The sequence below is a fragment of the Cuculus canorus genome, chromosome 1 (genome assembly GCF_017976375.1).
Source record: "Cuculus canorus isolate bCucCan1 chromosome 1, bCucCan1.pri, whole genome shotgun sequence".
Classification (NCBI taxonomy): Eukaryota; Metazoa; Chordata; class Aves; order Cuculiformes; family Cuculidae; genus Cuculus; species Cuculus canorus.
This window is the reverse complement of record NC_071401.1, coordinates 26364236-26376263: the sequence shown is the minus strand read 5'-3', so window position 1 is coordinate 26376263 and position 12028 is coordinate 26364236. Positions and strand designations below refer to the sequence as shown.

Genomic DNA, 12028 nt, shown 5'->3' with positions numbered 1-12028 from the left:
GCCTACTGATCAGCAGTTTCATGTAGAGCAGCAGTGAAGAGGTTTGTTAGCATCATGAGAACTGTGCATTCCCCAATTCCTAATCAAAAACGAAACAGGAGGTTATGAGATTATCTTAATTCAAGGTCATTTTGTCTTAGTTTTTCATAAGCAGCAGTTTCATTTCATTGATCGGATGGAATACTATACCTTGAAATCCTTTATAGCAGCAAAAGATTCTCTACAGCTGCAACTGCTAGCAGGGCAAGAGTTCCGAAATTTATATTGTATAGGATTGAGTAATAGAGGAGGCTGTGCATTGATGTCTGTTAGCCTGAGTAGGTCTGTGGAAAGGCTTTGGCAGTGTCATAGCTATCCAGGCAGTGCTCAGAGCCGGGATGCCAAGGAGTGGAGTATCCTTCCCTTTTGAACAGCAGTGAAATATTATGTCTGGATTTATGCAATCATCACGTGTGTTCTTGCCTAATCTCTCTGAGGTGACATAAAGGGATGCCACACATTGAGGATGCTTGACTCTGCAGCCAAGTCAGTGGGGTGCGCCGTAAGAGAACTTTCTGCGTGGAGATCGAAATTCTCATCCATTTTCACTCATGCTTTTGCAGTCCATGGTTATAGCTGTCCCTGCTGATACTGCAGTTGTCTGATGACTTGTACTTGGAAGCAGTAATTTCTACCTGAAGGCTAATTAGCAGTTAGCTGAGAAATATAGCAACTTCAGTTATTTCATGTAGATTTGTAAGAGCATATTTGTGCCTTGATAGGCAACTTCTGGATGATTTCTTTTTTTTTTTTTTTTTACATCAAAGTCTGCATGTTTTCATGGCATAGACTTTCATTCATAAAAAACCCAAAACACTTAACATTTTGAATCCTGCCTTTAGTCAAACCCAGATTGATTTTTTTTCCTTTACAACTTTTCCCTTAAGATATTATTGTTACCATGATCACTATCACTGTCCCTATCACTATTATTATTATTATTAGTGTTATTAGTATTATTACATAATTAGGCATTTACTTTATAGCTATGGGTTTCTGTGCATACATGTAAACATCAAGCTTTGTTTCCTCTATTTGATATTTTAAACCCCTGTGTATTGTATGAGTGTGTGGAAACCAGGCTGCATCTGGTCTAAGCATTGTTGGGTACTTCTTACTGAATGATTCTCTGCTAGATACTTTCAAGGAAACAGAAGACTTCTTACATGGCTTTTTAATGCTTTGTTTTGCAAGGTTCCTAAGTGGCGCTGCAGTAAACCACTAGATGTTAAACGTCATTTTACTTTATTGGAGCTCCTGGAAGGCAAATATGCAGAGAAGCAATGTGCACCAGCCGTGGCTAACTTAGAACTCCTTTACAACTAAACCCTTTACAACTAAACCCTTTACTTCTAAGCTGGATCACCTTGCACTTAACAACACTAGATTTCTTGCACACTCATTACAATCAACCTCTTAGATTGTCCAAACGGACAATGGGTTACTTGGGTACTTCTAGTGCATATCAATGGCATTCCTAAAACAAACTACTGTCTAGGAAGAGACACTTACTATTATTCTACATGCAAACTGCTGGTATAAGTGAAGGCAACGACAAAAATCCCAACTTTGTTGAATCAAAGTTTCCAGGGAAACTGAATAGAGGGAACCCCTCTTTTGAGCTTAAAATATTTTTACTCATTTACTCTTACTGCTGAGCACACACACTCATGAAAGAAAACAGAAACACATAAGGGAGTTAAGAAATAAAGAAACAGAATACATATAACATATGACATGCCTTGTAAATTATATGAAACTTCTGCAGATTTTAACTAGGAGGATAATATTTGAAAAAAATTTCATTTCATTCCATTCTTATTTGCTAAATTTCTACGTATCATCAGCAGAATTAGACACAAGTGACTAATAAACATATGCTTCTGTTATTTCATTCTGGTGTAAAAGCATTTACCCAAACCCCCAGATATTTGAAAATATGGATTCTTACATCATATAACAAAAGTAATCCTCCTTAGGAATAATAAAACAGATTGTATTGTCATATGATAAATTCGTAGTCTAAAACAATGCAGTTTTGAGAAAATTACTTTTACAGAGTTCTCTCCACTAGAGGTCTCTAGAGAAATACAAGAAACAATTCAAGATAGCAGATACCTCAGGCTTTTCTCCTTGACACTATTTACATTTTGTGGAAGAGGAAATTCAGCACATGTTCCATACTTGTTTCAAATACTTCTTTGATTATTGTTCTTCTGATGTAGATAACAAAAGATCCTATTCCTACAATAGTAGAGGTGTTTTAATGTATTTTATCATTGCATTTGCAACATTAATAATTAGAATTTAAATATCAGTACCTTTAGGAAGTATAAGATTGCACAAAGTATTTAGCCAGAGGAGGAAAAGAACAAATGTGAATACTTTATGGGGTAGCCACTTTGCTAAATAAAACAAATAAACTAGTAATGAATGCAAGTGAATAAAGTATTGGTTAACCAGAAAATTGTTACACAAGTGTGCTGTTCAGCAACCCATTATATTACAGGTAAAACAAAAACTGCTTCATTACTTGGTTTTATATTCAGGCTAACATAATGTAAATGAAGAATAGCATACAGGTAGTTGGTCTGCTTTTAGTTCTTGATGCTTCCTGATGTTTATTTTTTAACTGGAAGTATTTTAATTATATATTTGTGCAAATTCCATTAGGTTGATGATTTAAAAAATTGTAATTTCCAGTTAAAGGTAAGCTTTACTCATTTTAGGATGTATACATTACAAAACCACTCACCAGAGCAACGCGTTCAGTGGTTTAGAGATTTTTTCAAAAAGTCCATATGTTTGTGATCATTATTTTCTTTCTTGTGTCATTTTATTTCAGTGAACTTTCTGTCTGCATTTATTCATTTTTTACTGACATTTGCCTCTTTATATATAATCATGTCATCAAGGTTGCTATGATGTTTAATGTTATGTGTTATATGTTTGACATATAACAGTCCTTCAGACCTTTTCTTCTATATCTCTAAAGTGGAAAGGGGAGTTTTGTAATATTAATGTGCAGAAATGGGAAGATGAATGGTCTTAGAATCACTGTGTGTTCTCATTATGTCCAGAACCAATCAGAATCAAAGACAAGTGGAAAAAGATAAGAGTAAGCCATTATTAATAAAGGGTGGATAGCTCTGTAAGCAACAGGAGCTCAACACATGCAGCGGCATTATTTTCTATTCATTTTCTGATGCTGCATGTTAAGTGTGGAAAAGAAGAATATGAGCTATGCTGAGGGTTGAGAGCCTCAGGAGGCAGGCACTCTTGAGGAGAGAGGCCACTGGTACAGTTCTGGTACTTCCTGACGTTACTTTACTAAGTTACTTTACTTCCTAAGTCACTTTAACTTAGGAATTATCTTCCAATTGTTTCATACGTAAAATAAGAAATGCAAAGAGTGATCAACTGAATCCAATTAGCTGTTTGACATGTCACAGCTAGACATCTAATAGGTGATATTTCTCACTACATTTCTTGGTGCAAAGACCAGAAAGAGGTAAAAAGGTCTGAGTGGAATAGAAGGAATGTAGCAGTAACGTTCTCTTAAAACTTGTGATATTAAATCACAGAACTGACCCATCACCTCTGTCAGCTGATCTGATCATGATGGCTTCAGGCATGGAGTTTTGCTGAGTTCCTGCACAGCGATTCTCGTGGTGCTGATACTTTCATGATCTATTTCAAGTCCCTTGCAGGTAGGATAAGTATAGGCTACAGTACAAAAAAAGTCTCCTGACCCTTTAACCAAATGCCCCACCTTTTAATCTTAGAAACCATGAAGTATTATGGTTACCTAAAACATGATCTTAATCATCAAATGTCTATATACCTATGCCTACAGTCATATATAAAAACTCACTAGTTTTTACCCCATTTGTCTCTGTTCTTCAATGAGAGCTTTGTTTGTCTCTGTTGTGTCAGTTCAATAATGCTTCTGTTCAATACTGCTTCAGTTCCCAGTTATTCACCTCACTACTCACCCTGGTTAAGAGGATGAAACTATAGGCAAGTAAATGTCATTAGAACTAACCTTACTTTCATAAGATCTTGAATGAAATGATCTGTAGCCTATACCCTGTAATTTATTAATATATAAACACTTCTATATAAATGGCTGAATTTTTTTCCTTGACATGAATATTGCAAGCTCCTGTATTGCATTCCAAACACCAATTGTCCTTGGAGCCCTAAGTCTGTCACTTCACTGGAGGCTTGAGCCTGTCCCTTCACCCATCTGCCTCACTTTTCATTTAGAGCACAAAATTACATTTTCTGTTTACTTCACAAGACACTCCCAAAGACTAACTAATAAGTATATAATAAAATATATTCAAATTTTCAGGTACTTGTTGATTTTTATAGGATTACATAAAGCTCAGAATAAAAGCTTTGTGTAATAGTCACTATTATTATTAGAATGAAAATGAATATTTAAACTGATACTATGTTTAATTGTGTGACTACTTCATAATCAGAACGTGTTAATAAAGCATTTTTTTCTCGAAACAAAAATGCTTCTCCAGGTTAATGACAACAGTATTGTCTGGAACATCCATCAACTTCACTAAATAAACAGCTCATAACTGATAACTATGAGGACATGGAAAACAAAGGAGAGCAGTGCAGTTCTTATGGGAACAGACAACATCTTCCTCTGGGTTTGAATTAAGCCACATACAATGATCTTGACCTCTGGATGCTTTCAGTGCTATAAATACCAAACCGTAAGTCTATGTCTAAACTTCTCAAACTTTCTCTCTTGTTGTGTCAGCAGAATGAAATGCTAAGCCTTCTGTAATAAGGAATAAATTAGTCTAACTGGAATTACAGAAGTAGTTTCTGTGGTTAATGCATGGTACTAATTTAGGTTACTGAAGCTGGCAGCAAATGCTGCTGCTCTAAGGAGGGTGGTACGAAGTTTCAGGTTGATCCTGTGGTTCCCTCCCACCACCTTCCAGTATGTATATAAATTGTCAGCTCTCCAGACTGTTTGCCAGTTCTCTCTTCTAGACTTGCCAGAAGCAACAGAGGACTAAAGATGAAGATCTTTTTCTTATTCACCTTTTCCACTTTTTTGTTATCTGCTTTTGAACAAGTAGCTGCTTCTGCTCATTATGACAAGATTTTAACTCATAGTCGAATAAGGGCACGCGACCAAGGGTAAGTAACTGGGGTTTATTTCTATTTTAAAAGGGTGCTCATTAATCTTTGTTCTCCCCTTTCTTCTCATATTAAGTTAATGTTATTTTTTTACTATGAATTTTTACTGTCATTGAAGTAGAACTTTCTTTCTCAATTAATTTTACAATAATTGTTCATAAATAAAAAGCTTTCTGTGGAGTTTTAAAAGGAGACAGAATACTGTTAAGCCTCATAAAAAGCATAAAAATCTTAGATAACTGTTTCTCAATGAACAAAATACACAAATTTTAGAATCACTAAAGTTAATTATAGTTCACAATTAATGTAGTGGGACATCAGATGTGTTTAACTTTTTAAACGTTTGAATAGAGTCAACATCTATTCCACAGCATTTGCTCCTTTATTCCATCATAATGAAAAACATGAACTCTATTTAAATGCTTTCTAACATGGGAATGTATACTGGGAGCCCTTTGTAAATCTTCTGTTTCCACTATAGCAATGTGGCAAGCTGCTCAGCAGGGTACTCAAAAAACAATACTTACAAGCCAGGCTGCTCAGAGACACGGAATTAATTTAAAGAGCCAGTGTCAGGGAGACTCATGTGTCTAAACACACTTTTCTTCTGTCTTTTTAAGTAAAAAATGTTCTCTGAATAAGATTTTTTTACCATCCTATCTTTCTTTATTGAATTCCATCTGCCTGCTACACACACACACTCCCTGAGATTTTGAAATAAAAAAGCTCCTGGTTTCCCATGGTTATAAAATATACATCCTAACTTTTGAACTGGTGAATTTTTTTAAGTGTTGAAGTACAAAAATTATTGACAAAATGTCTTTGCTTCATGGAATTTGCCCTTACAACATTCCACTCCTGCGCACTACTATGCTAAGGAAAAAGTATTCCTCATTTGAAATCTGTAACTCCTTGTATTTACATGCCAATTTACCCTTTGGTCCCCAGTAATTCCCAGAATGTTTATTTAGGTGTCTGCGGCACTCCAAATGGTTGGTAATCAAAATAGCTGATTGATTTACAGAAGACAGAGTTTCCTTCTACATTAGGAACAAGGCACTTTTCTTCCCCACTCCCCTACGACCTTCAGCTGCACAGATGTGTAGAAGACAAAAACTTAAGAGGCTGATGGTATTCACAGCTCAGTCCTTGGTGACTGCTAATTAATTCACTTCACAGGGTAAAGGGAGAAATGCACGGCATATTGGGAATTGACTAGACAGAGCTGGCAATCGTTGCCCATCAGAGATGAGAGTCAAACCAGAACAGAGGGGAATCTTTTGTCCCTGCCAGGAGGGTGAGCTTGCCAAGACACCCAGCTGGGCAGTCCCAGGAGCTTGCACCGTGGTGCTTAAAACACACGTGCCCAGGGAACTGAAGCCAGATGTTCATTTCTTACTCTTGTTCAAGAGAAATTGTATTTGCCGCTATATTATATAAAAAATTTCCAAAGGTGTACAGAAACTTGTTTTAAAAATGTTTCTTACTCCCACCCACAGCCCAAATGTCTGTGCCCTTCAGCAAGTTATGGGAACAAAAAAGAAATACTTCAGCACCTGCAGAAACTGGTACCAGGGAGCCATCTGTGGAAAGAAAGCGTAAGTATCCTGTTTCAAAACTACTCCTCATTCCATGAGGTAGTATAATGTATGACTAGAAAAGTCAGGCAAACTCGCTATTTGTTTCAAGTACAGAGACAGGAAGAATTCGGTTTGTAATATTACAGGGCTACAGCTTCTCTTTATCGGCTTCTAAAACCATCTGGATAACTGATCCAGTAATTGTTGCCAAAAATAATCACAAAAGGAGTGGAAAGTCTGAAAATGACAGCATAGTATGTAGTCCTATTTCAGTTCACGAGGATTCAAAACATTAGTTTCAGCATTACTTCTCTAAGTATTCATAACTCTATTTTAAACACAAAGTTGATAAGTGACCTACCCAAATCCACAGAGACACTTAATAAACAAGTTGAGAAAGAATTCAGATCTACTCAGCAGAGCCCTGTGCTCAGAGCATGATTCTCTGCAAAGGGAAAAAAAAACCAAAGTACGGTTATGGATGTGAGTTTGGCATTCTTCTGGAATCCATATATGTATTTCAACTGTCAGTTCTTCTCAGAATGCAAATCATAGTATTTTCTGTGACAGTCACTAACGCCTCATCAGCCATAAAGTAGCTTCAGAGTGTGAACACATACAAACCCATGTCCTAAACTTTGTCTGCCTCACTTGTGTCACCTAAAAATAAGTAACTTAACAGAGACTGACATTGTTTACCCAGTACAATAAAGTAATGTTTTTTCTAGTGTACCACATTTTCTTTTGCTGTTATGCAATTCCTTGGATAAATTTCTCAGCAGTTGTCACAGGAAATTGTTATATTTTGTTTTCCCATTATTGTCTTACAGGGTCCAAACAGGTCTAGGGTGAACTTTTTCAGAAAGGCTTGAGTGAACAGGGAGTCCAGGCTTCAGCTGAAGCTCTGCTTTAGGGTATTAGGAGTTCCTTATTGAAAGTCCATAAAACTCTTCTACATGCCCAATTAATATTTAAGAACACAATTTCAGCAGTCACTGAGAGATTGTGTGCCCTAAGACATAAAGATTTAAGCTATATTGATACAAGGTGCAAATTATTTGTATGAGGAACTTAACTCCATTAAAGTAAGCTTTGTGTTTAAAACTTTCCTAATGAACATGGTTTAGATGTTAATGTCAAGTGGAATAGAGGTTTTTTTTTTTATTTATGTACCTAAAGCTTCCTTAACAGAAGTTAATATGCAAGAAATATATCAAAAGTCTTAGCTACTTAAGCTAGTTGACAATTACTCCCTTTGTAAATAAGCTCTTAAATTCTCTTCATAATGTTTTTCTGATCAACAATAACTCACTAAATAAATTAGAAAGGAGAGCTTAAAGAAATGACTGATAATTTGCAAATAGTTAGTCATATTGTTATTCTTCTGACTGCTGAAGACATGAGTAAATAGGATCCATTTTTTCCAGTTCATTCTTCAAGTTTAAAAAATGTTTCTAAAACCAGAAATAATAAGAGATCTTGAGGAAACCAGGTTTTCAAACAATTGCACTTAGCTCACATTGAATCCAAGTGAACCATTGCAAACAGAATCCATTTAAGTTAAATCTGCAACTATAAGACTTTGTAAACTTGAAAGAAATTCATTGAATTGTTCCTTTCAGAAAGTCAGAGTTCTGTTTTGACAAAGAACTGGATGCAGACACAATCTGGGTTCATGCTGGGGAGTGGGGAGAGAACAAAAAATATGCAGAGTGCACATGCATCCCTAGCAGTGCTGATATGGCTGCAGTTGCTCATGCTCTCTTCAGTACATCTACATGCGTGATACTTTCACAACTGACAGCTTTACATTTTGTTTCACTTTTTGGCTGGTTTAACTGTCCCGGATGACACACACAATTACTGCCACAGGTCATCCTGAGCGTGATTCCTACAATTATTAATGTAAAACTGATTAAGACTCTCAAACCCATGCTTATTTATGTAAGAAAAATGCCTCCAATTTTGCTTAACAATTTTTGTTTGCACTGTTAAAATAACAGCAATGTTGTAAACCACAGTAGTCAGGCAAGGAGCTGAAATGGATTTGGATGGTGGTTCCTGCTGCTCATGTTGGGTGTCAGAGGCTCTGCATTTTTTTGAGATTCCTGAAAGATGCTACGTCTTATAACACAGTATTGGAAAGGATCCTTAGGAAAAAGACTGAGGGAAGGTGTGGTAGGAGGAAATTTTCTTCCATTTTCTGAGAAAATGTTTTCAGTACTCTCCCAGAATACCATAAATTAGTGGAGCAGAGTTATGCTTCTGACACAGGGAGGCACTGATTCCGACACAGTCTTGCCTTTCAAGCACTGCCACGGCTTTGAAGCCTCAACTTCAAAGTCAGTCTAGACATGAGGAATGATACCAAAGCCCTACTAGAGCTGAGAAGACCTGATTTGTGTGGGCCAAGCTGTGACCCTCTGCTATTGCAACCTTTATTGCTTACTAATTATTTATTTCCTTAAGGAGGCAGAATAAACAACAGTAACATATAGTATGTGTAGCACAAATCACAATGAATGACTGAACCAGGCAAGACATCTTACTATTCCAAACCCCAAGATTCTTTGGAATGTAATTTTCTTTCTGGAATTCTAACTAGGCTCTCCCATTTTTATTTTCCCTGTGCTTTTATAAGCAAATCCAGACAGGTTGGAACCCAGTTTTCATACAAATTGCAGATTTATATGCATTTGATAACCATAATAATGATTGATTTCAATTCAAATCAAATTGTGTGTGGTCATTTGGTCCACCTCTACCTTCAGGACTGGTAAATTTATACCTTTTCTCAGAATCTTTCCTCCTCCTCCAGGTGGCATTATAATACTGTCCACTGTCAGTGGACATTCTGAAGTCATCCAAAATACTTCACCTTTTGAATAAAGCCTGCCCTACCGCTGACTTCTTTGGCACTACATTTTATTCCACTACAGACACGTTGGGAAGAAGGGTATTTCCTGAAAATGGCTTAGGCTGAAACTTGGATATTTTCAAAGTCAGTTTTGGAAAATAACCAACCCCTGCGGTTTTATTCCTAGATAGATGCCATGTTTTCCCAGGAGAGAAAGTCTGCTCTCAGCACAAATCTGACAGGAAATTCATTACTTTGCTGAGTTCCAGAGGTAAAATGTGTTGTGTAGTGATAGATAGATGCATCAGGAAAAGCAGTTTCAGGCAATAGACAAAATGGACTTATTGAACTAGAGTCAGATGGTGACTATGAGGAATGTAAACTGTAAAACATTTTACACAGCCCGTGTGAAACCCTAAGCAAGAATCTTGCTACAGCCAACCAGAGAAGATGTTGAGCAGTGGGGGTAGGTGGATTCGGGCAGGAGAGTCTATACAAAACTGTCTCCTGCCTCCTCCTTCCTCTTTTAACACTCCAAAAATTGTACAAGCACTCATGGAGCAAGGCTGGATGGGGAAAAGAGTGTGCGTGAGAGTAAGTTAAGTCTTAATAGAGAAACTTAGTTTTATCTGTTAACTGCAGTTTTATACTCTATGTACTCAATACAGAAATGTAGACATGACTAAAGAGGTTACTACAATAAGAATACTAATCCAAAGGAAAATGGTTATTCTCATGTTAATATCTCTGTGTTGGCAAGTCCTCCGTAATTTGTATATATGATCTATAAAATACTAATACAAGAATTAACTTTTATTAGCATTTATTTTTCACATTTTTTAAATTTTATTAGTCACACTTCATATCCACTGCTGTAAATATCCAGTTGGGATTCAACTTTAATATTTGCTAAAGTCAAGATCTATGGGACCAGAACTCCTTCCACTATTTCTATGCAGTATTTTATCTCCATGACATCAAGGAGTAGAAAGAGATGAGTCACAGAGCTGATCTGACTAAACTGAAAACTAATTCTGTTAGCCAAGAATAACAAGGACATAAGATAATACAGCTCTGCTCCCTTTTCCTCTGGAATATACTCCTTTGGATGAGGTTAGAACAACTTCGTGCTAAAAAGAAACCTCAAACAAACAAACAAAAAAATCCAACTCAAAGCAACAACACACCCCCCCCCCCAAATCTCCAAAAACTAAAGAATGCCTCATTCCTTGTTATCTGATTAACTGTTTTCCTCACCTGGACACCATCTTATACTGAACCAGTACAGAGATACAGATGAGGATGACTTATGCTGTGAGATGATACTTCCTCTGTGTACTGTGTCTGTATGTGAGTGGTGTTGAGCAACGGCGTCTTGCGGTGAGTTTTATCTGGTTCTAACCCTACTCTTGGACCCTCCATACAGAACCCTTTTCTCACATTCCATCTTTCTCACTACATTTTGAGCACAGCTGATCCATGGCCCTTCTAATTGCAGTCAAATGTAAGGCAATATGAATAGGAACTTACAGTAACCCTTGATGACTGAAAAAAAAGCCTGGGCTGTACATAACAAGTTAAATGGTAAAAAGGGCACTGATCTTGTAATGCTTGGCTGAAGAAGCATTTTCTTTCTTAACTAAGTTCTTCAGCCAATTTTCTGCCTTTAATGAATTGTGTCATTGTTGGATATGGTAAGAAGACTAAACTTGCCATGTTTTATGATATGCTTATAACTCACGTCACTCTTTCTTTTTTTTCCAAAAGCTAATTAAGACTGCAATCTCTCATAGCTCCTCATGGAGGGAGGGGGAGATATTTTATAGTCTGTGGAAGGAAAAATATTTTCTAATGACAAAGCAGTTCAGAGTTGAAAGAGCATTCTGACTTCTGCTACAGGATTTTCTTCCATCAGGTTTTTTGTTTTGTTTTGCTTTGTTTTTTTTAATTAGCTTCTGGCATGGATGCAACTTTGAGGAAGAGATAAGATTAATTTCCTTATTAGTTAGAAAACCTGTAGCCCAAAGAGTATACATTCTTGCATTCTTAAGAAATAGCCACTCTGTGAATTGTTTAACAGATACAGATGTATTAAAAAGAACTATGTGAATACTTTCAATGTATGGCTTTTCAGTTGAAAAGGTGCACATGGCAGAAGGGTGAATATATCACGCATGTGAATGTAGATGGGGGAATGGAGACAAAATATTTCATAGCACATAAAAATGAAAGACACTGTGTTGGTTTTTTTTAAAAAAAACCTTAAACTTCACCAGCTTTCTCAGATTGCTGTAAATTACAGAATTGTAATCCTGACATTTAAAATAATACTTTGTAATGCTGTTGTTCTTCTAGTCTACTTTCATTTTTTAATCTC

At 36.4% G+C, this 12028-nt stretch overlaps 1 protein-coding gene across 6 annotated transcripts in view; it reads left to right on the top strand.

The window, feature by feature from the left end:
* The first annotated feature begins 4948 nt into the window (after positions 1 to 4948).
* Positions 4949 to 12028, top strand: part of POSTN (periostin) — a 33066-nt gene continuing 25986 nt past the window's right edge. Inside the window, exons 1-2 of one of the 6 annotated variants that reach the window (XM_009568696.2) lie at positions 4949 to 5214; positions 6714 to 6812. In XM_009568696.2, coding sequence (XP_009566991.1) covers positions 5093 to 5214; positions 6714 to 6812 — 221 coding nt within the window. In that variant the 5' untranslated portion in view covers positions 4949 to 5092. The remainder of the gene's footprint in view (positions 5215 to 6713; positions 6813 to 12028) is intronic. The other 5 variants (XM_054054251.1, XM_054054220.1, XM_054054241.1 and 2 more) reach the window with 5 other exon arrangements.